The sequence below is a fragment of the Ctenopharyngodon idella genome, chromosome 20, assembly GCF_019924925.1.
Source record: "Ctenopharyngodon idella isolate HZGC_01 chromosome 20, HZGC01, whole genome shotgun sequence".
Classification (NCBI taxonomy): Eukaryota; Metazoa; Chordata; class Actinopteri; order Cypriniformes; family Xenocyprididae; genus Ctenopharyngodon; species Ctenopharyngodon idella.
The window spans coordinates 126154-150560 of NC_067239.1; the positions used below are offsets into that span (position 1 = coordinate 126154).

General features: G+C 37.3%; 3 protein-coding genes across 3 annotated transcripts; 2 read left to right on the plus strand and 1 right to left on the minus strand.

Annotated features, from left to right (window-relative positions):
- Nucleotides 1-2635: 2635 nt before the first annotated feature.
- mmachc (metabolism of cobalamin associated C) lies at nt 2636-5461 on the plus strand. The gene is made up of 4 exons (XM_051876270.1): nt 2636-2792; nt 3050-3247; nt 3971-4123; nt 4427-5461. The coding sequence occupies exons 1-4, from the start codon at nt 2688-2690 to the stop codon at nt 4766-4768; spliced, it is 798 nt and encodes a 265-aa protein (XP_051732230.1). The 5' UTR covers nt 2636-2687; the 3' UTR covers nt 4769-5461.
- A 2885-nt stretch (nt 5462-8346) lies between these two features.
- Nucleotides 8347-12420, plus strand: LOC127502707 (protein leg1a-like). Its single transcript, XM_051875928.1, has 6 exons — nt 8347-8692; nt 10390-10482; nt 10589-10773; nt 10997-11118; nt 11265-11503; nt 12132-12420. The coding sequence occupies exons 1-6, from the start codon at nt 8398-8400 to the stop codon at nt 12281-12283; spliced, it is 1086 nt and encodes a 361-aa protein (XP_051731888.1). The 5' UTR covers nt 8347-8397; the 3' UTR covers nt 12284-12420.
- A 6-nt stretch (nt 12421-12426) lies between these two features.
- themis (thymocyte selection associated) lies at nt 12427-24390 on the minus strand. Its single transcript, XM_051875927.1, has 6 exons — nt 23609-24390; nt 22225-22362; nt 20195-20656; nt 17282-18351; nt 13873-13993; nt 12427-13527 (listed from the first exon to the last, which is right to left on the minus strand). Exons 1-6 carry the CDS (start codon nt 23697-23699, stop codon nt 13352-13354), a joined length of 2058 nt encoding a protein of 685 aa, XP_051731887.1. The 5' UTR covers nt 23700-24390; the 3' UTR covers nt 12427-13351.
- Between the last annotated feature and the right edge of the window lie 17 nt (nt 24391-24407).

Consider the following 24407-nt stretch of genomic DNA (forward strand, 5'->3'; position numbering starts at 1 on the left):
TCCAAATTGACAGAGTGTGTTAAAGAAGTAAAACATTGGATGACCAGTAATTTTCTTCTATTAAATTCAGATAAGACTGAGGTATGTATTATTAGACCAAAAACCTGTACACAGAATCTCTCAGACTACAATCTGCATTTAGAAGGATGTACTGTTACTCCATCCTCCACAGTTAAAGACCTGGGTATTATATTAGACAGCAACTTGTCCTTCGAAAATCATATTTCATATGTTACAAAAACAGCCTTCTTCCACCTCAGAAACATTGCTAAGATACGGAACATGTTATCTGTTTCTGATGCAGAAAAGTTAGTTCATGCTTTCATGACGTCTAGACTAGATTACTGTAATGCATTACTAGCTGGTTGTCCTGCTTCCTCAATAAACAAGCTACAATTAGTACAAAATGCAGCTGCTAGAGTTCTTACCAGGTCAAGAAAATATGATCAAATAACACCAATTTTATCATCTCTTCACTGGTTACCTATTAAGTTCCGTATCGATTATAAAGTACTGCTAATGACCTATAAGGCTCTAAATGGTTTAGCTCCTGTGTACTTAACCGATCTTCTATCGCCCTACAATCCTTCACGCTCTTTAAGATCACAAAACTCTGGACTTCTGGTTGTACCTAGGATAGCTAAAGGAGGGAGAGCGTTTTCACATTTGGCTCCTAAACTCTGGAATAGCCTTCCTGATAATGTTCGGGGCTCAGACTCACTCACCCAGTTTAAATCTGGATTAAAGACGCATCTCTTTAGCCAAGCGTTCACATAATGCATCTCATATCCTTGTACTCCAGTTATATCAGATCAAATGCACATGACTATATTTGCTTAATCTTATGAATCCCAAGGTGACTAGAGAGTACATCAGCTTCAGTTTGGATCCAGCCTCTTATGAAGACCTTCAGATGACCAGCACCTGTGAAGAGACGACGCCAACTCCTGCGAGGACTTCAGATGACGCAAACTCTGGATCAACATGCAACAATGCAAATCTTTCTATATATGCTAATCATTGTTAACATGTATTTATTACTTACATGAGCTCATTGTTTCTGCCTTAAATTAACAGATTGTTTAAATTATTAGATTGTCAGCTAACTGCGTGATTTGTATATGTACATTTCTGAAATTACATAACTTGCATCTCTGATTACTGATAACACTCCAAATTGATCATATATATAGCCTGTTCTTGAGCCTGGCTGTTCTGGTGCTCAGTGCTCTGTAACATGGAACAGAAATACACATCAAAATAAAAGTCCAGATGACAAACAGAAATATGAACAATGTGACAGTCAAGGTTATTGTGGTTTTCAGCTAGGGAGAGAAGTTTCACAATGTATTTCAGTGAAAGAGTGAGCAGACATTGCTTAGGCCTTGGGAATGCATAGATTTATTTAATAAAATTAATATGCTGTACAAGATTGAAATGTTCAAACGCTGACATAAGCTCACTGGGTGTATATGATGAAATCACCAAGTAATAGTACAGAAGGACACATAGCAGGTTTTAATCGATTTAATCATTTATTATAAAGTGGTCTATATATTCTACAGTGAAGGAACAACAGTCCACCTTGTAAAGCACTTTGCCATTTTCAGATAAATTTTAAGGCAGTATTAATAGGAAAGTCTTTTCTGCTGTCTGTGCCTTTAGTTTGTTTGTAAACATTAACTTCCTTTATTTCTTGTGTTTCAAAGCAAAGAGCGCATGTGTGAGTCTGAAACTGCATGTCTGCAGACAGACCCTTCTATTGGTTCCTGAATGAATCAGTGGATTTGATTGAATCGGTTGAATGAACATTGACTCAAAGGACTCAAACGTAAATGCATTTTAAACTCTGTGTAAATACGTGTCACTTGATAGGAATCTGTCAATACATAAAGTCCCGATGAAATAAAACTTTGACCATTCTTGTTTTGTTGTTTTAATGGAATATTGCAGTGTTTATTCTAAATTATTTCCATGCACATCATTATTGTGTTAAATTCATGTTCCTCATAATCTTGAATCAGAATAACGTCCCCTCGCTCTTACAGCGTCTCTGAACTGAACTGAGCTGGACGATGACATCACTGTTTTCTCCAGAGCTGCTGTATAGATAAATTAACTAAATTATTAATGATTTTTACAATGGAATGAATCAACTTAATTAAGCTGGACAATGACACTATTTTCTTAGAGCTGTTGTACAGCCAAAACAAACTTTGTTACATAATTTTCCTGCTATAAGCACTATATAAATAAAGGTGACTTGACTTGATTCCCCCATCCTAAAATTTAAAAGGCAGCTATAATTTTTTTTTTTTTGTAAAAAACCCCAGTTTATACTGTGACAAACAAATATAACTAAATATGTGTAAAATATTATTTGGAAAAATGTAGTTTTTTTATACACACTTCTGTACTGTGTTTTATTTATTTGTTTGTTTGTTTTAATATATATTTTTTATTATTTATTTAAATTTATTTAATTCATTTATTAATCTTTTTTTTTTTTAATCTAATATTGGTTATTTATTTATAAATAGCGAATTTTATTATAAATATCTTTAAACTTTTCCCTGGACCCCTAGCACCCCCTTGTGGCCCGAAACCTCTTCTGTAAAACAGATTGACGCTCCAAACTCCTGTCCACTAGGCGGCGGAAAAGCACGCCATAAAACACCGTGATAATTATGAGAAGAAGAGAAATGGCGATCTCCAGTGAATGTGTGGAGGGTCTTATAGGGACTTTCCGTGAGTCTTTAAAAGCGCAAGGTTTTGAAATTTATCCTTTTAAGGTAATATGTCTGACTCCATGAACATCATAAAAACAATCAGGCTCGATAATGACAGTATTTCACCCCTCTATATTGTAGTGGTGCATATATTATATGTTAAGTCTGTCCATGTGAAGCTGTAGTTCTGTTCATAAGCAGTCAAAAAAAAAAACATGTTTAGACAACACAGTATGCTCTTATGAATCCAGCTCTGAATGTAACTAGTAAAACTCCCAGTTTGTATGTTTGTTACTGATAATATTTCTGTTTTATGGTAGGTTGGCTGGTACAATGCAGTGTTATCTCCTGCCCATCACCTCCCTTACCCAGCAGACACTCTGGCTGTGGTGGTCCTGAGCACTCCGTCCATGTTTGAGCGCTCGTTCCTGCCCTTCTTACGGAGCCAGTGCTGTGAGGGCCTCAGGGACCCCATAGATCAGTGCGCCGCACACACCGTCTCCTCCTGCGTCTCGCTGGTGTGATTCAGTGCAGTAACACTGCCTCACATTTATATTCCAGTTCACATCGTAACGGGACTCTTTTTGTGCTTTGATTTTTTTCTGTTTTTATCTAGAGCAGGAGTTTACAGAATGCGTGAAAAAGATTAGAAAAAAGCAGTGTAAAAATGTGTGTGTGTGTGTGTATATATATATATATAATATAAAATATATGATTAAACTAGCTTAATAAATTTGATTAAAATAAAAAATAATTAAAATAAATAAATAAACTTAAGTAAATCAATAAATTAAGACATCAGATTAAAATAAATTCTAAAAAAATAAAATTGATTTGATTAAATTGATGCATTTGATTAAAATAAATACATGAAAATAAACATTTGATATAAATCAATTTGATAAACTAAATACATAAAACTTGACTTAAATAAAAATAAGAAAGCAGTGTAAAATGTAAAATATATAAAATAAGATTAAACTAAGTAACTACATAAATGAATTGATTAAATTAATTTGATAAAAAAATAATTAATATACATCTAAATTACATTTAACAGTACTTCAATGAGTAGAAAAATGCAGTGATGTAAAAGAAACTAAATATTTTCCACATTTATAATAATAATTATACATGAAAATATACAGCTTATTTTACATGTTAGGGAGGGGTCAAAGATTGAGAAGTTCTGATTATTCCTTTATCCGACCGAATGTTTTAATCTCTCTGTTTTCACTCAGTGTTTTCCCAGTCAGTCTGTGGATGTCAGTTATGATTATGAGATGCTGCCCAGCAGAAGACCCAAGTTTCTCGCACAGACTGCCGCCCACGTCTCAGGAGCAGCGTACTACTACCAGAAATCAGACGTCCACAGTTCACCGTGGGCTGATAAGGTCAGCCAGAAAAGATCTACAGACTACAGATCTACAGTCGATTCAAATATTTATCTTTGAATAATCTGAGAAATGCAAACACTGAACTCAGTGTACATGTTAAATATTTAAAATATATATTTTTTACTTAAAAAAAACCCCAAAACCTCCCTGACTCTTTATGGATGCAGTCATGTGTAGAGATGTTTTCTGCTGGTCTGCAGTCCTCCAATTGTTTTCTCAACGTCTGTGCTAATGTCTAACATAAAGATATTGTCTGTTGTCAGTTTGCTTCCTAAAAGTCTTTGTGCTTATTCTACACAGAAGATGTTTGGAGTCTGTATACACCCCAAGCTGGGTGGCTGGTTTGCTATCCGAGCCCTGCTGGTCTTTAAGGATGTGCGAGCGGGAGCGGATCTTCAGCAGAAGGATCCTCCAGACTGCGTGTGCTCACAGGAGGACCGGATCGAACTGCTGGAGAGGTTTAACTTCCGCTGGCAGGACTGGAGCTACAGAGACATGGTGCCCACAGAGGAGAAGTACTCGGATCAGCAGAGGGAGTATTTCAGGACTCCTCCAGGACAGCGGGGGGAGCTGCTCAGACACTGGGGCTTTCTGACTGACACTGACACTGAGAAGCAGAGCTCCACGAACAAACAGGGCTGAATCTGCACAGTTTCTTAGCCGTTTTCCCAAAGATGTGTTCTGCTTGAAGCTTGTTTCCACCACAGAATGTTTATATCTCACAATTCATACTATTTTTCTCAGAATTGCAAGTTTATATTTGCAATTTGGACTACATAACTCGAAATTGCGAGTTTATATCTCAAAATTCTGCCTTTTTTTGTCAGAATAATCAGAATTGTGAGATAATTTGCAATCACCTTTTTTATTTATTATTTTGTGCTGGAAACAAGCTTCCATACGCTCATTTTGAATGGCATATAATGTATTAAGACACTGTAAATGAACATTGTTTTTAGGTTTCACATTCTAGTCTCACTGTAATCGACATGCCAGTACAGAGAATATGTATGAACATTTATAAATGATCATTTGTTTGTTCAATTTTAATTTAATAAAACAAAGAGAATTAGGGGTAAGTATGGGAAAGTTTACCCTTCAGCTTCAAGAGGTCTTGACATGCCTAAATTATTTTATACATTTAATTTTATTGTAATTGTTTTGCACATAAACACTCATACATTTGCAAAACATGATTCTTTTCCGCCATCATTCTGACACTGTCAGAAACACGGTTTTATCTTGTCGCTATAGGAAGCTTTAAAATAATTTACTTGTAAAGTTATAAAACAAGTTGAAATCAATACTTATTTAATAAATATTTTGCAATAATGACTGTTCGTTATCCTTTATTCAAGGAATGTTCTTAATAAAGTAAAAAAAAAAAAAAGATTTGTCCTTAATATTTTTATGATGTCTTGTTCTGTAGCCACCCAAAGCCATGCTGTGTTGCAGAGATGGGCAATCAATTAAATGTATTTAAAATACATATTTAATTGCTTTGGATTATTTTGAAATTTGTGTTTTGCTGGACAGAAAATAATCAAAAGGAATTTGTATCGTTGTACTTTCAGAAATTGTATTTTGTGTATTTAAAATGCATATATACTTATGTTTACACAACAACGATGTACTAAAAACAGAAACGTTTTTCCTTTGCATTTTTTACGTACAGATGGCAATGTTGTCAAAAACGCTGTATTCATGCCAGGCCAGTAGTTGGCGATGTCACTTTGTAAAGAAACATTACGTGCCTATAGACTGAAAACGTAACGCATCGTTTTTGTAGTTTACGCGGAGATGCTAATTTAATCTTTTTCAAAAACGTGCACTTTGAAGCACGTTTTCAAAAGTTTTTTAGGTCCCCAAAACAGTTGTCATGTAAATGAATGGCCAAAATGCATAAAAAGGTTTTTTTTTTTTTTAATAGTTGAAAATGGTGTTGTGTAAACATCCCCTTAATCAAGTATGTCAGTATATTCTTAAATAAGAAAATAACTTTAATAACCAGGCTTAAAGGGATAGTTCACCCAAAAATGAAAAGTATCCCATGATTTACTCACCCTCAAGCCATCATAGATGTATATGACTTTCTTCTTTCAGATGAACACAATCGGAGATATATTTATAATGGTAGTGAATGGAGCATGAGATTTTGAAGCTCAAAAAAGTGCCTCCATCCATCATAAAAGTAATCAATACGGCTCCAGGGGGTTAATAAAGGCCTTCTGAAGCAAAGCAATGGGTTTTTAATAACTAGGATTTCGATAAGAGAAGAGGAGCTTGTATTGCTAAATGCTAAACGATGCCTTGACAAGAAGTTTTAAGTTTAAAAACTGTACAGATTCAAGATGCACACCAGTAATGTTTTTTAAGGCACGTTTATAAAGCAATATAAATGTCCTAATGAATCTAAACCCCGTCTGTGAAACTGGGCCCTTATGTGTCAAAAGATCAAGGAAATTTTGATTTCTCAATTCATGACCCCTTTAAGGCATAATCTGACAATATATATGATATTTCCAGTAGCGATGCAGAATTAAACAACACAAAGTTCATCACAACATGGTTATTATTGTGCTTGTGTACATTAGAAATTGTTTATGCTCAGTAAGTGCATGATTATATTATGCAGTTTTTTTTTTCCTTGCATAAATGTTGCAATAGTTCAAACAATTCTGAAATGTCCAAATAAAATATCAAAATATAACATTTCGGAGCTATGTAAATACAGTAGTCCAACCCCAGACCTAATCCTGTTGACATAACTGATCACCCAGAAGGCATGACATTTGGATTTACATTTATACCTTTAGCAGGACCTGACAAAGCGACTTACAGGAGAGGCGTGTAAGTGCATTGGTGTGAACGTGTTGGTGGTTAAGTGCTTGTGAAAGAGGTGTGTCTTCAGCTGCTTCTTGGAGGATGTGCTCAGTCCACCAGAGAGGGTGAAAGTTTTTGAGGTAGGGAGGTGCTGTTCCAGCGGCAGATCCTGAAAGCCAGTGTTAAAGCAGTCAGAGCACAAGCTCCAGAGTACAAGTTTTATGTCAGTTTCATGACCATCACAATGAGACAAAATGTCCACACTTATGACATTTCATTCACTCTTAAATCACGGGATTAAATCATGAACAATGGCTACTAATCAAAGAAAGATACTGTTTCCCCAAGAACTTCACAGCAAAATAGATTCAATCAAGTCGCTGACCTAATCATTCAGCTGATTCTATCATGTGGATCTGAAATTCACAATCATAACTTTTTTTTTTTATGCAATAAGAAGGAAAAAAGGATCAGTTTTACAATCTACAGGAAACACATTCTACATGAAAGCAGCCCTTTAAGATTTTTTTAAGAATTTCTCTCCAGGCTCGCTTGTCTACTGGAAGAAACTGACTGCTAGAGTAGTGAGGTCTTGTCAGTGTGCAGAACCTCTCAAAAAAGCTTTTTAATGCATTAAATACTGATGCTTTAAGTGATCTAAGGTGATATATTGTCCATTTTTAACAGACATAAAATGTTCAATGTATCTTTTCAGTCACCAAGTGTACAGTTTAAAGATGGACAGATGAAGCCAAAGGTTGCAACCATTTTTAGAACCTCTCTCTCTCTCGATACAGCATGCACCTATAAATGTTTGGTTGTCCTCAGTGACACCTGGGGAAACAGATGTGAAACCGTTATGTCACACGTGTACTCTGGTGCACTGGTGACTCCGACTATCCAAATACACTAGATGACACTGACCATATCGTGTCAAGTTAAACGTTACACAAGTTGCTCACTGCTCTTTCAAGTAATACATTATGTAAGAAATCGATTTTCTTTTCTTATAAACAAGATATGACAGTTACTCTATATATTAGTATAGCACATACTTTGTATTGTATTGAATTGACCCCTAAAGGGTACATATTATGGCCATGGGTCTGCTTCCTAGGGAATGCATGAATTGATAAAATGTTTAATTCGATGTAAGTCACTTTGGATAAAAATGTCTGCCAAATGCGTGAATGTACAAATTAGTGCCCTTCGAGTGACAAGTGTACCTCTAAGTGTACAGTATTATGAAAATGTTTCTGTTCATCAAAATGTAAAATAAAACAAGTAGAAAATATTTCTAGAAAATATCTCTTGTATGCATCAGTCCCCACCCACACACTCATTTGGTCCTGTCTCCATTTGGGACCAAAGTCCTGTATTTGCTCTTAGCTTAAAGCCCCTGTGCTGACCACAGGACTTCAGCAGTCCAGCTAGATTCCCAACTAGATATGGATTTCATCGGAACGGTGGGAGCTGTAGTCGTGTTGGCTGTGCTCGGCCAGGCAGCAGTAGTGACTGAGAATGGACTTCCTATTCAGTGGGAAAAAGCCCCAAGCGAGCTCTCCCAGCTGCCCACAGTAGGCGGGGTGATCCAGGTAAATCCATGGGACTACTTGCAGAGGATGGCTTTGTACAAGCTGCTGATCAATTCTACGGATCCCTACATGAGCTCCATGGGCCCTGGAGAAAAGGAGAATCCTCTGTGGAGTCTTCCTCTGCAGCTGGGCTGGAAGCTCAAATCAGGTATGATGTATTTACCACTGCGAAAGAACAATAGGAAACAAGCCCTGTATGACTAGTGAGAGTTGTTTGAACCTAAACAGTGTCTTTTGTTTAGTATCTGAATCAAATTAGACAAATGTTCCAGTTATGAGGTACACTTACACCATTTATATCACTCCGATTGCAGCATATGCTGCGGCAAGTGTCATGGCTGACGAGCAAATCACTATAATTTTTTACGAATACTAATGTTATTGTGTTATGGAATGCAGTTTTAAGAGTTTTTAGGCAAGAATGTAGTTATTTACACCTCAAAAATGTGACGTTTATATAAACAGCGCCTATTTGACAATTTATTTAGACGTTTTGGGAGATGTGAGCTCTGGGCCGTCAGCGGCCGTTCAGTGCTCATGTACCCACCGAGAACAGCTTCATCTCGGCCAGTTCTTCAGGAATTTGCCGCTGACTCTTATGTAGATAGTGTTTAAACATGAGGTGTATCATTCATTTTCAGTATATCAATTAATTTTTCCAGAGCACATCGATTTGGCTTAAAACAAAGTTTCATAACTTTATATTTTTATTTAACTGAAGTCCTGTACTATAACTAGCGCTGCTTTTGTACTTTTGACTGAACTGTTTATTTTCTATTATACAAACTTCTAATACTTTATAACGGCTAATATTGTTTATTTAAATATTATTGTTCAATAAATGATATTTTATATAAATAATATGCCGTATTTGGTATTGATTTCTACTTCAGCGAAAGTTACATTATTACACCATTAGGTGGCAGCAAAGACTGTCTTTATGAGTGAGTCAGTAGCAAAGACTTTTATATTGAAAGGGGCTGAAACAAGTTTGTAAACAAAGACGTTTTTGCTTCAAACAAGATGCAACTTACAAATGCATTGACTAGCGCTGCCATGGGAAATCCCCTTAACTGTTAAAAGGACAAAGACAAAGATATCGCTTTCCTCAGAGGACATTCAAACTGATTTTGTGATTATGAATATAAGATCCCGTTTGATATACTGAATGATATACCTCATGTTTAAACTATCTACATAAGAGCCAGCAGCAAATTCCCGAAGGACTGTCTGAGATGAAGCTGTTCTCGGTGGGTACATGAGTGCTGAACGGCCGCTGACGACCCGGAGCTCCCATCTCCCAAAACGTCTAAATAAATTGTCAAATAGGTGCTATGTTTAAGTTGCATATTTGAGGTCTAAATAACTATATTTTCGCCTAAAACCACATTCTGTGACATAACAGTATATTTGTAAAATTATGGTGGTTTGTTCATCCGCCATGACACTCGCTGTGAGAAATGCTGCAAGCGGAGTGATACAAACGGTGAAACGGTTCTGGTGGTGATACTGGTAGAATATCGCATGGCTGGAAAGGGCTCTCAGCCAATCAGATTCGAGAACCAGAATGAACTGTTGTATAAAATACAATAAGCTTCAATGATGCAACTCAGCGTTCCTTCATTGTTGGTTTTAAAGTGATGTTTTAGAATTAGTAACGGAGGCTTGGGCTCATCTGTTAAACCCTTTTCTGATGGTGCCCCAGTTGAAAAGCAAGGTCCATAAAGACTGTTGGATGAGTTTGGTGAGAAATTGAATTGCTGAGGAAATGTATGAGTGAGGAAATTCAGCTCAGTTCAGTATGTTAATATAAAAAAAGGACTTAAGTTTCAATTTACATTGTAGGCCGGTTGATTGACCCAAGCCCTGCCACTACCAGCACTTGTGGATTGGAAAGTTCGGAACCGGTTCGCATCTGTCCTCTCAGCTGGTATGGATGTAAGTGCAGCTCTACATTTGCACCACTAGATAGACATAAAGTCAAAGCTACCTTTTCTAAAATCCATCCTGTATTTTCTCATTTTGTCTCTTACACTCTCTGCAGGTATAAACTACTATCTGTCCGTGCTTCCGTTCCTGGCAGCAGTTCAGACAGGTGTGGTTGGGAAGGGTGAGGTTCAGGTGCACATTCAGGTTCCAGCGGAGATGGCTCAGGATTACTGCTCCAGCTACACAGACTGCTCCACCAAACACCCTGATGCCATGGCCAAATGGCAAACATTTTTCCAGGTGTCATTATTCAGCTTCTGTCACTCTCTCTCTTTGGATGCAAATAAATATTCACATTTGTTCAGTTAGCAGATGTTTCTTTTTCCAAAGTGACTTACAAATTTGTGATACTGACCGTGTTAACGTCTTCGTACAGAAGGTTGTTCAAACTTGTGTGGGTAACTCCAGATCAGGCACATATCATCAAGGACTAACCGTTGCTCTTGTCTGTGTTCCTCTGTAGTCTCTGCAGCAGATCAGTGAATCTGAGGACACTGATTTTAACAAGAAGGATCAGATTCTGGGACTGATGTGGGCAGCAGAGGAGGAATCTCTAGAAACCGCCACCGTCGCCTGCAGTGAAAGGTCCATATATGCTTCGTAACACATTCACATGACATCATGTCATTTCCCTAAACCAAATACGTGTTGATGCACTTCCAGCTTCAATTTGGCAGGTGCCTTCTGTTTGAACTAAACCGGTTTTAAGGCCTCTTTTATCATGGCTGCAGGCAGAAGCTGTACTCCTCTCCCGAGGTTCGCTTTGGACAGAGCTGGCTCAGCTCGGCACCATATGTAGCAGCTGCTCGTTTCCACGCCAGCATCGAGAGGTCAGAGAAGTTCATGGCTCCCTTGCCGAGCCGGGTTCTGCAGGAGTCCGACAGCCCGCCCAACATCGCCGACCTCAGCGCTGAGGAGAACCACACACTCTATGTTTTCAGCTGGATGAGCAGTGTGAATAAACTGCTTGGTAAGAATATTAGAGGGTGGGAGAGAGGTTATACAGCAGGGGTCCAAACGTCAGAGACCACCAGGGAAAATGCTTCTATTCTATAATACATTCATTTTTTATCCATTAAACAATTTGAGTAAAATGAAAATTGGGTCACACTTTAGTTTAGGGTCTAATTCTCACTACTAACTATGACTTTTGCCTCAATAAACTCCTAATTACTGCTTATTAAGTAAGGTTAAGTTAGTAAAGTAGTTGTTAAGTTTAGGATTAAAGAATGTAGAATATGATCATGCAGAATAAGGCATTAATATGTGCTTTATGAGTACTAATAAACAGCCAATATCTTAGTAATATGTATGATAATAAACAGCTAGTTCATAGTGAGAATTGGACTCTAAAGTGTGACCGAAAACTGGTTACATAACTTGAATCTGAGAATGTCTAGTATTTGATATGTCCTCCTTCTGCTTTAAAGAGATAGTTCGCCCAAAAACCCTGTCATCTCACCTCATTGTTTTTTGTTCATACAATGAAAGTTCAGAATGAAAGTGATTACAAGGCTAAGTTAATTTTTCAAATATTTTTGCAATATGTCTTTAATACAAATGAAAACATCAGTGATGATGAATCGTGTTTTGAACAGGCGGTTCTCTGCTGAATCTCTGGCGCAGTGCCATGTGTTCAGCTCAGGCTCGGGAGAAAGGTCAAGCCCTTCTCCATGACCTTGTTCTCGACCCCAAGTTCCCTGGTACCAGTCTGATGTCAATCCTGACCGAGATGGGCACCAGCTGCTGACGCAGTTCACAGTCTCCGACAGATATAAAAACTGGGTAAAAACAGACCTGTTAATTAATCTATTAATTAATTCCATGACCACCAGTGTAAACGTGCCATTCGCATCTTTAACTAATAAAAAGAGAAATAAAATCCAACACTGCTCCTTTCCATCTCATTTATTCACAGTAAACCAGACAAAATGCACAAAAACATGTCTTCCTCCACTAAATACTGTGGAAAAACTTGAAAAATACAACCATTTTTTATTTATATGGCTTTATATAACAAGACTGTACAAGACTATACAAAAAACTGTGATGAATCTAACCTAATGTTAACAATAATACTAAACATTCCAGTTATTCCACTGGCGTACATAAAAAAACAAAACAAATATGCAGAATGAATGGGCAAATAAAGTACACAACATGATCCACAACCCGTTCTCAGTATGTACATCTGCAGCCTGGAGAAATACAACGGCATTATGCTGGAAACCTCAAAAAAACATAGTTTCTCACAGCTTTGTTATCAGTACTGCATTTTTGTCCAATGCCAATAAATGTAATTCATCATGTCATTGAAATGTAATAATAGTATTTGGCTGACACACAAACGTGACCTCAGATTAGAACAGCTCGCCCTGTGTCGGTAAACAGACGCTAAAGGAAGCGTTTGGCATCAGTGACGTGTGTTTCTCCTGGACATGCAGGCAGTGTTAGACGGCATGAGTGAGAACGGGTGCTTGTAGAACCAGCTTTAAAAGGATTTGTTAAGTAATGTCCAGCCTGTTATAGGGAGACCATCAACTGACCAAACAAAGGTGCTTCTGAACTAATGTACTTTAACCTGTTTACTCGAAGCTTGGTATTAATCCATTTAAGAAAAGCAATCCAAAAATCACAGTGTGCATTTCTGCAATGGGATTTGAAAACATTGAAAGACCTTAACCTAATAAATTATTTGCATTCCATCATTTTTATAATAATGTATATTTTTGATTATTAAATAAATAAGCCTTGGTCAATGACTTTGAACATAGTGAACTCTTTGTTTGTTGCACCGTGTCGTGTTTCCACAGTATACTTATATCGTGTTACTCGGCTTTCCTTTTACGCCCATGTTGATATGCTGTTCGTTGTATGCCTTTCTTATGTTGTCAAGCTGATCCTCATCTATATATTCATAATCGTGCACATCAGTGTCGTCATCTTCGTTTTTTCCAATGGATATGTCGTCCAGACTTCTGCCCTTGGCGAGAGCTGAGGGGGAATCAAACGCCCACACAAAGTTTGGGTGAGGACACAAGGACACACAAGCCTTAAAACACAGTGGGTTAAAGGTGAAGCGTGTTAAAATACCTCCTCATGTTCAACCTAAATATGTAGAGCTAATTATAAAACAAGCAACTAGTAGGTTTTTTTGTCAGCCGTCACAGCTGACTCAACCAATAGCAATGCAGATAGAGCAAGTGTTCAGGAAACCTGTTTGAGAATAGTCATTATTTTTGCGGTTCCAGTTGGTGAGGCTAGTGGTGCAGACGTTACACACTTCACATTTAACATATGCTGATAAACACTAAAGAGGAAGTTGCTGAATGTTCCTACCTTTCTGCAGGATAGGTTTTGGAAGTGTGTCTGGACTACTGGGAATCTTTTTGTCATTTCCATTTTTTGAGTCACTGCATTGCATGAAGTCATCTTGTTTAAAAGGTTCAACACGAAGACTCTGTTACAGGGATGACAGAACATTAGGAAATTACATGATGTAAATAATAAGTGAATATAAATGTTGTAATACAGTATTTTAATTGCTTTGGTATTATTTTCACAAGCAAACAGTTTTCCAACACTCCTAGTACAAATCATTGACAAACAGATCATCAAACAGCAGATTTTGAATGAATGATCTTTGTTTTGAACATTTTAACAATCCTATTGTTATATAAATATATATATGGTAAAACTTTTCGATTCTCACTATTAACTAGTTGTTTATTATCATGCATATTACTAGGATATTGGCTGTTTATTAGTACTTCTAAAGCACATATTAATGCCTTATTCTGCATGATCATATTCTACATCCCTTAACAACTACCTTACTAACTATTAATAAGCAGTAAATAGGAGTTTATTGAGGTCAGGCTTAAAATGCAACACTCAGTTTTATACAGTTTGTAAAAAAGGGTCCCTGCTACATCTTTCTATCCCTTTTTCGTCTCCTTCATTTACAATGTCTATGAGTGTAAAATTTAGACAAAATGTGAAAAATCCAATAATTAATGTCAGAATATTTTTAGAGATCTCTTTACATATATAAAACACCCAAGCTGTATATAATAATGCACATTTCACTATTTTATATGCAGAGCAATAAATAACCTGAATGGTTGCAGGGAAATAACTGTCTCAGAGAAGCTCTTTCACCAGTGAGGAGAACAGTGATAATACAGAAGAGTTCACTTATAAAACCATACAGGAAGTACCTGTAGGAGTGTAAAGCGCCTTCTGGTAGACTATTTCACCAAGACAATAGAAATAAGAATTGAGCTGTTCAACCGTCATGTCTTTTTGTAGGTCAACCATTAAAATTATTTTCAATAATCATTTTTAATATAATGAAATGTTCTTTATTCAAGAGCCTTTCTATCTACAGACTGAAAGACAGTGTGTTTGTGTTCTTATGTGTTTTGTATCTGCTTGTTTATTTGGATAATAAGCAAACATTTTGATGATGAACTCCAGCTTAAGTGAGATGAAGAGTGTTCACAGATCGTTTCTGGAATGTCTTGGCCTTTTTTACAAGTAATTCTTTGGATATTTTTTACTGTGTGCATAATAATGGCAATAAATTTAATAAAGCAAGTGTGACATTTTATTTTTCATAAACCTGGTTTTATCTTGTCAAATTAATACCTTCGTAAATTAACATCATATACTGTATAATAGTCATGTTTTCATTTTTAGTCTTTGTGTTTATAGTTTTGCGATTTAACACAAAAGTTGAGACCCATACCACATGATGTTATTAGCATTATTGATTACTCTGTGATGTAGGTTTACTTCATCATTGTGGGTGTTCAACAATTAATGTGATGATAGTTATAATTAGGATGGACTTTATTAAAATAATAACCATCATCCAATATCCATGTATTGTGCATTGGCTGATTTTTTTCAAATTATAAAATATCTGCCAGTGTACAAGACAAAACACACTTATATTCTACATACAATTTAAAAAGTCATTTCTGCAGTGTAACTCAGTACCCACACTGTAAACCCGAATAAGTTGGCAAAACTCAAAAAATTTGAGGTAATCAGTTACATCATTTTTTTAAGTTAAGAAATTCAATGTTTAAGTAAGCAGAACTGGCAGATTTCAATTCATACATTTTAATTGCTCCTTAACTTGAAAATTTTGAGTATGTTAATTCATATATTTAACTTAAATTTGTCATGTAATCTCAATTCAAATATTTCTAGTAGTGGAAATTTAGCTAGCTATAACTAATTTAGCAAATGCTATTTGGTAACATAATGTTTTGATACCATTAGCATAGCATAGAAAAAAAGAGTACAGCAATAAATAAAACATTTACCCCAAACAAACAAACAAACAAACAAACAAACAAAAACAAAAACAGAAACTCTTCTAAATTAGCATAGCAAAGCATTAAACACTACTAAATCTCCCAATTAACATTAATCTTGCACAAAAAACATTAATTTAATTTTAGCATTTATTATACCTTTCGAGTGCCATGACAAAGCATGCTGGGAAATAGCCCAGTTTCAGGTAAATTTAAGTTTGTCTAAATTAAAAGAAACAAGTTCATAGAACTCAAAGCAATGAAACAATTCAGATTCAAATGTGTGAGTTTTGTGAACTCAAAAGAAAAAGAAAGTTCTAAATACTCATAAAAGTTCAAGTTGATTGAACTAATTTGTTTAATTTGAGTTTGCCCTACTTAAACCTATTAATTATTTTAAGCATTAGGGTTTACAGTGTAACATGGGTAAATTTAACATGTATTTTCTTCAAAGCATGTTAATGCTTCAGTATTTTTTACTTACAAGAGTTCTATGAAGGGAACTTCTGCACTAGGCTTCGTTTGAGTCTCATTTAGCCTGAAGTTTGATTATTGGCGTAAGAAACACATGCCACCAATATATTTCATTTGGCTACTTGATTCTAAGGGCTTTAAACAAAACTCTGAATATTCTTTCAAACATGTGAAGCCACAGACTTTGGCAAATCCAAGAACTACTTTCAAATCCAGTGATTAGTTCATCATAAACACACGTTTGTTCCCTAGCAGACTGATGAAACCCTTCGTTGTAGAAAGCCATCAGACTGGAATGGGTGTTTTCAGTCAGCTCGTGCAGTGTTTGTATGCAGTATGCATCAGATGTCTGTGAATGGTTTGTGCGTGTGCCGTCCAAAGGTGCGGTCACATTTACAGTGAAATACCAGGCGAAAGAAAGGATGTACAATGATTAATAAAAAAGAATAATGACAGCAAAATAAACATCCAAAGCTATTCTACCGGCTAACAAGTGAATCAACTTTTTATGGATAATTTTATATTGATCCTCGTCCATTGTGGATCTTCAGTTGTGTTTTGTTGCTAAATTACAAATATTTTTCCACACAGAGCTCACTGCCAAACCAAGAGGTTTGCTAATCCCAGACAGCAACATAGTGTAGTGTTGGCCCAGATCCGGCCCACTTCTGGTACATGCGGATTACATGTGGACCAGATGTGGGCTGGATCTGGGCCAACACTATGTGGCTGTCAGGGATTGGTTGCTGCAGCAATTTTTGGTGCCATAGTTCACCAAACTTGAACCTCACATGAAAATTGCATAGGGAACCGGAAATCACATAGGGATGAAATTCTTCATCAAGCCGATTCCAGGCGAAGGTAAATGTGACATGGATCTTAAGGCTGCGATTTGAACATGAAGCCCATAACACCAAAAGCAATAAAATCTTATGGTAAAATCTTACCTTTGGAGAGCAGTTGGAGTTCTCACTGTTTGCGCTCTCAGATCTGGATGAGAGCATCTTGGGGGGTCGCGGTGGAGGTTGTTTGGGTTTTTTCGGAGGCCGTGGAGGGGGTGTAACAGTAGCGACAGCGTACCTCCTCAGTGTGTAGTAGCAGTCCTCTGAGATCTCCTCTATGGCTGACTTTGCACTATATTTTGGATTTTCGCCAGCCCAGTGTTGTTTTATGCTAAGGATCAAGTCTGTACGATTTACGGGCACCTCCCTGAACTCTGAGAGCTCATCGTTTGAAACAAGAAGGCAAGGGTCCGAGATCTCCTCCTCAATGCGCAGACCAGGCACTCCAGCCAAAACGTCCACCTTCAAAGAGAGGTCGCGCACAGACACTTTGACGTTGAAGGGCAGCGGGAACCATCTGCATATTTCCGCAATGGTATATTGGCGCTTGTCCCTGACAAGCTCCATGAATCCCCCCTCCAAACACATGGGGAGGCACACAGGCTCCTTCACCTCGGTCCCGTGGCTTTTCTCTCTGACTTTCAGACACTCAAAAGCATCAGTTGTCTTCTCGATCCCATTGCGTGAAACCGCACAGCTTTTGCCTTTTGCCACTATAAACTCATCTCCAGCCTGAACAGAAGCAAGCCCGTTGTACACCGACTCGAACTCTCTGGTGGCGACCACGCGTATCTGTTCGGTCTCGCTGCGTGCCCGCTCCAGGTCGTAGGCGGTGGGGAACTGCCGTGGCCGGCGCTTGAAGCGTCCGTTATAGGACTCTGGAATAAGAAAGTGTCTCGTTGATTCACGGCACGTTTCCGAGGCCAGGATTCGTTTGGCATAAAAAGCATGATGAATGATCACCTGATTGGAATCGAAAAGGGACTCCAGCTCCGGCGAAAGCTTGAAATGCCTTTCATTTGACAACTTGGCCACCACAGGAAAAAACTCTGGAGGCCTCTTAAAAACATCCGAAAGAGAGAGAGGCTGTACAAAGGAGTCGCAATCAAACTGTTCTGTCACATCCACTACCTCCACATCCAAATTTGATGGGATGAGCAGAATTTTCTCGCTGACTGTGGGAAGAAAGAGTCCAAGTTTAAAAGAGTATGGAACAGAACACACTCTCTCTCTCACACACACACACACACACACACACACACACACACACACACACACAAACAACAGGCTTTATTCATGAGACATGAGCAGAATGGATTTTTTTGTGTAAGCCAACTACCTAAAAGCTTACATATGTTAATTGAATTGAATATGATGATTTATGTACAAATGTACAAATTTACCATTTGTAAACATTTTTTTTTTTTTACAAAGAAACTCTTTCAACTCGTGTTTCATGAATGATTTTCCCAGCAAGTCTTTTTTGATTCATCTTCCGGACCAAAACAGAAAAAGATACATTTAGTTCTGATTCACTTAACATTCAGATCATCATTTTTAAGACCAAACCTACAGTTCCCCCCCTCAAAAAACAGTTTTTAAGACATATATTTTGCAACGGGAATTTCCGAGTATCCAAAACAATGTTGTTGCTGGACTAAATGCGCTCGTTGTGTGTGTGAACATATGATGGTATTTTTACCAGCTGAAACTCACAAAGAGTTTTTAAAAAGTGTAAAGGAGTCATAAATAAGCATACTATATCTGATTTTATGTACATGTGAACTTGTGAACTGTTTTTGGTTTTAGATGTCTTTGGTCTGGGTTGTACTCATATTTCAGTCAAACCACACCAGAGTTTATTTGGAAGCGGATCGAGACCCATCTTTCCGCTTATTCGGATGGCAGCATTTATACTTATTCAAATGAACCACACTAACAGAGCAATCGCACCAAAGTTTGTTTTAATCCAACCAAACCGTCCAAGTGTGAACACGCACGTCCTGGGTCAACATATTTTGTTGATCCTGGAAAAACATTCCTGTCCAAATGTTTAATCCTAAACATATCCCTACCCCTAAACCTGACCCTACACATAACTTCTCCCTAAAATCAGAGGGAAAGGATAGATGAATAACCCTGATGTAGAAGCACCTAACCCTGGTTGTAAGCCTAAACTTGACAAAAACTGTAAACTTGTCTTTCAAATCTGGGGTGCATTTCCCAAAATCATCGTTAGCCAACTAACATCACAAGTTCCGTCGTTACTAACATAGTTCAACGATTTGGTATTTCCCGAAACCATAGTTCAACCGAGCATTCACACACTTGTGTGGTCGGAGCGACAGCTCTAGAGCTGTGGTTAGAAGCATAGGTTCTTGTTTTTTTTTTTGACATGTGGATTAAAATTATCTTGAGCAAAATAAGCAAGCTGACATTAAGTACAATGTATATATTTTATTTCAAATATATACAAATGTCATTTACATATTTTAGTTTGTCAAGAGATTTTAAGCACCGTTTTTGAAGAATGCACATGTGCGTACGTGCTCTCTTACGTAAGAACGACATGATGATTGAGTATTAGTCCTCAGATGCCATGTCCATAATTTATAGCAAAAAATCTACCATTAATTCAATCTCAAACGGATTCATTTAAAGAAGTTATTTAGCAGCGAGTGACGTCGTTGTACGGGAAACACAGCCTGATTGGTTGATTGTAATGTTCCAGGATCAACAAAGATGTTGAACATGTTGCACTTGGAGAAATCAGGTTCTGCTGTGAACACATTCTAAATGTCCTTTAAACAATATAAATTTACTTGAGAAGTAAAACAGACATTATATTATCTCTTGTTTTCAGAGATTTATAGTAAAAAAGAAAGAGAAATAAACAATTCAATTTTTTTCTAATGACATTGGCAAATAGTGTTTTTCATTTTAAGCATAAAGCTCATTCAATTTCGTTAGATTTCTCTGTAAACAAGACTTAGTATATGAAACTAATGCCATACTCACGGCTTGAAACAGCCTTTAGTTCATACACAGGAGTCAGCGTCAGCTCTCCAGATACATTCTCCAACAAACTGGAAAACAAGAAGTCCTTCTTGGCCGGAGCTTTGACCTCGGTTACAGTCCTCTTTCTGCCTTTGGAGATTTTCCACTCCGCGATCTCTTTCAGGGAATAGAACTGGTCGTCCTCGCACTCTGTAAAGTGGCCTTGCTGGGAGAAGCTCAGGCTGAAGCAGAACCGGGGCTCTCTGTGAAGCAGCTCGCACTGCACATGTCCAGCGTTGAGCTCGTGGGTGACGGCAGTGATTCTGAAGCTGTCTCGCTCCCGTATGACGCCCTGCGGCAGCTGAATCTCCAGACCGCTGAGGAACACGGGCTGGCCCAGCCGATGGGAGCCGATCTTCAGCGAGACCGCTATTTCTTCTATGCTTCGGTACGGCTGGCTGTCAGACACCAGTTTGAACAAACCTGTCACACAGAGTACAAAGCCAAAATTCAGCCATTATAAGACTAAAATTGGTGACAGCATAGAGAATGTGGAGTATAACTTCTTTTAGGCTTTAACAGAATTTAATGTTTCCCCATTCAAAGATATAAGAGCTGCACTTGCATGACTGAAACAGCTGCCCGTTTCAAAGATGGCCGCCAAGTCAAATGACTCGCCTTAAAGGGACTTTAGGCAAATTAAGACACGACCAATGGAAAAGAAAAACACTTTTTCACACTAGTTACATGCCCATCATCTCTAACTCAGACCCATTAGAGTTGTGTGTGATGAGCAGCTGACCTTCACAGACCACGTTTGGGTTTTATATCATCAGTAGGACCAAACCTCTGCAAATAACTGATAACACACCAGCGTTTGGCCTTTAATGAGTGTAAGAAGACAGCATGCGTTCCCGCTGATCACACCAGGTTCACAACACCTGATGTTTGTGTGAAGAACACTATCACACTTCCTCTGACTTCTACACCAGATCTACACACTGTCCAGAAGTGAGCGACACTCATCACCAAGAGACATAGAAAAACATTAATTGTTCTTCGCTGGAGGAATGATCTTCTCAGTGCAATACGAACAGCCGGGTCTTAAGAAATGGGATGGTTGTAACATGAAGTAAGTTGTATTACTCTCAGTTCAACCACTTAAAAATGGCCTACAGGGGTGAAATCACTATCATACATGAGCACGACCTGCCGGAGATGACAGTAGAAAAAGGATGCAGGAAATTGATTTAGAAAAATCATAATTTCACTAGCTTCTCTAATTTAGTTGTATAATTCACTTGTGACAAATTTACTCAAAACATTCATCAAAATATAAAAAACAAACAAATAGATTATCATGGCTGAGCAGACGGGGAGATTTGCGACACGACTTCCTCCATTTACATCAATTGGACCCACAAAGACTGAACAAAATGGAAAGCCGACATCTGACACGACTGTGAAAGTAACACACACACGCATACTCTACAGTTTTATTTTTTAGGTGTTAGTCTATGTTTTTATGTATTTGCATTTGATGTATGACTGTTTTTGGTGTTTTGGAATAAAATATTTTTGAAATAGTTCATTTTAAACATTTTTATTCAAAAAAGAAACTATGAAATTGTGTTGAGAATTGAGAATCGTCATCAGAATTCATTTTGAAGTTAATTCATAAACAAAATAAAAACATGTACAAATTTTCAACTGATGACACGGGGATAAATTAAAGATATTAAAAAAAACTAAACAAAACTGCAACTGAATTTGACAGATTTTCTGTGTAAAGCAGCTGATCTGTAGAAGCTGCTACTGAGTTTAGTTTTCTTCTGCCGCTTTAAACAAACACACATCAACCAACAATAACCAGATCACCTGCAAATCAAAGATACAAATAATTTGTTTTGGAAAGTTGTTTTCCATATTGAAAAGGGTGGCATAAAATAATTAAAAAATATCTGTACATAAAAAGAAAGAAGTAAAGCTGGCATGATGAGATGGGGTTTAGTTTAAGAATACTCTATAAACTCAGTCTGGTGTCTCGGTACCTGGATACTCCACTGGGATGTCGATCTCAGTGTTGTTGGAGCTCCGCGCAGTGAATCTGGTGATGGCGAACTCAATGACTTTCAGCAGATCTCCAGTCGCAAGAGAGCACTCTCTTCCAAACATCTCATACACGCAGCCTGAAAAAGACTCACATTAAAATACTTCCAAACCTTTCAGTGTTCCAGGCCATGTGAATGCAGTAAAACTATTTCTACACAATACTGGAGTGAAGTACCATTTTGAGCAGTTAAAAATGCAGTATGCAGTTAATGACATCACGAACATTGGGCATATTATAGAGCTAGAAAAAGATCAGACAAAAGTTGGTTTCCGCTCTTGATATCGTGTGGTTTGAAAATAAACTTTCTTTGTTTCTTCAACTGATAATTTCAGTCATAGTCATTTTTCTTGCTAGTTTAAATTACTGCTCAATCATTTAAAAATCATGACTTTTTACAGTTGATTAAAAAAAATTATATATATATATATATATATATATATATAGACAGTACAGTACAGTACTGTGTAAAAGACTTAAGCCACCATTATATGTTGTTTTAGCAATGATATAACAACCATATATAATTATTTCTCAGTCTCTTTATTAGAACATAACCAGAAAATACAGTAAATTTGCATGCAGTGTTAAAAAACAGGGAAAAATAAATCAGAAAATAAGTTTTTATATGCTAAAGTGGCAAGTATGTAGTGACCTCCCCTGACACTTGAGCAATAGCAGGAACCGACTCTCTCAAACATTAATAGAACGCAGAAGGACTGGAAGGCCAAGAAAACAGATGAGAAGTTGCTCAGAGTTTCTTCTTTGAGAAAATGGAAGTTCAGAAGACATGTTACAGGAGGTCACACTAAATACTGACTTTTGCTTAAAGATTAAAATTTTGTTCAGAATTTTTTTTTACACTTTGTGTATATAGTTCCTGTATTTTCTGTTTGTATCATAATAAAGAGACTGAAAAAAATATGGATGTCATTGTCATTAAAACATTGTATATATATATATATATATATATATATATTATATATATATATATACACTTTCAAGAAGTTTTATGCAGTGCCAAAGCTGATATTGTAAAAACGTGCTCGTCCTCAAAGCCAAATTGCGTAACAGGATTTCATTGTCTATTTTGTTTTTTATAAAAAAAGTATTTGTTTAAAGAAGAAGCAGCAAACTTATCAATTATTAAAAGACATTTTTCAACATTTCAACAGTTTAGTTTGTTTCTCGGCAGAAAAGCACCACCTAGGCCAATAAGTGAGACGGTTCTAGATATTACGACATCCAAAATGCATAATTACAGCTGTTATTCCACAGCGAGGAGCAGATGAATTCAGAGCAGATATTGTGCGTCTTACGCTTACCTTGATAGTAAAATCCTGACTGGATCTGAAGCACTCGGGGGAAAGTTTTAGGATCCACAAACTGTGTGAATTCATGCAGTGTTGTAGCCATCTTCTGCTGTGTTCAGGAGGAGATGCTTCTAGAGCTCTGGACAGGCTGAAAGCCGAGGCTTCGTCCATAAAACCTCTAGTGAGCGGGAGAACGGCGGGCTGGACGCTGGAGGAGATCCTGATGCCCTTTGGCCCTCCAGATGCCCCTGAGCTCAGAGGTGCAGACTGAGAGCGAGGCTGTGAGGCATCCTGCACAGCGGAGGAGGACAGGAAGCCACCTTCAGCTCGAAGACCACAACCCAACGCATTGTTAAGCAAAGCTGCACCGGGTATTCTGCAAAAATACTATGACATACACAAATCCCACATCCTCTGCCTGACTTCATGACATCAGGGCCAAAGCTAAGCCGAAACAAACAGGGATCCAAATCACCCAAACTATTGTCCATCCAACACCACTGTGTCATTACACAAAAAATCATTTACTACACTGTAAAAAAAAATCCTGAAGTTTTTACAAAAAAAAAAAAAAAAAAAAAAACGGCAGGTGTGGTTGCCCAAAAAACTGTAAAAATACAGTAAACATATACCTGTAGATGTTACCATTTAAAACTAATTATTAAAAAACCAAAACGCATTTTTAACTGGTAAATCCAACAGCCCTTATACTGAATTAGCAAAGCCACGCTGTACTTTAACATTTACTTACAACCACCATAATAAGAGAAAAACACGATGAATCAAAGATCATCACAAGCTCAAGCTGAGG

What these genes read in the sequence shown, in the direction of transcription:
- mmachc (XM_051876270.1), top strand. Translation starts at nt 2,688, where the DNA reads ATGAGAAGAAGAGAAATGGCGATCTCCAGTGAATGTGTGGAGGGTCTT. An exon ending in TCTCCTCCTGCGTCTCGCTG is followed by an intron (nt 3,248 to 3,970) that starts GTGTGATTCAGT and finishes GTTTTCACTCAG; the next exon opens with TGTTTTCCCAGTCAGTCTGT. An exon ending in GTTCACCGTGGGCTGATAAG is followed by an intron (nt 4,124 to 4,426) that starts GTCAGCCAGAAA and finishes TATTCTACACAG; the next exon opens with AAGATGTTTGGAGTCTGTAT.
- LOC127502707 (XM_051875928.1), top strand. Translation starts at nt 8,398, where the DNA reads ATGGATTTCATCGGAACGGTGGGAGCTGTAGTCGTGTTGGCTGTGCTC. An exon ending in GGGCTGGAAGCTCAAATCAG is followed by an intron (nt 8,693 to 10,389) that starts GTATGATGTATT and finishes TTTACATTGTAG; the next exon opens with GCCGGTTGATTGACCCAAGC. An exon ending in CAGTGTGAATAAACTGCTTG is followed by an intron (nt 11,504 to 12,131) that starts GTAAGAATATTA and finishes TGTTTTGAACAG; the next exon opens with GCGGTTCTCTGCTGAATCTC.
- themis (XM_051875927.1), bottom strand. Translation starts at nt 23,699, where the DNA reads ATGGCTACAACACTGCATGAATTCACACAGTTTGTGGATCCTAAAACT. An exon ending in CATCCCAGTGGAGTATCCAG is followed by an intron (nt 20,657 to 22,224) that starts GTACCGAGACAC and finishes TCTGTGTGACAG; the next exon opens with GTTTGTTCAAACTGGTGTCT. An exon ending in AAAACCTATCCTGCAGAAAG is followed by an intron (nt 13,528 to 13,872) that starts GTAGGAACATTC and finishes ATTCCCCCTCAG; the next exon opens with CTCTCGCCAAGGGCAGAAGT.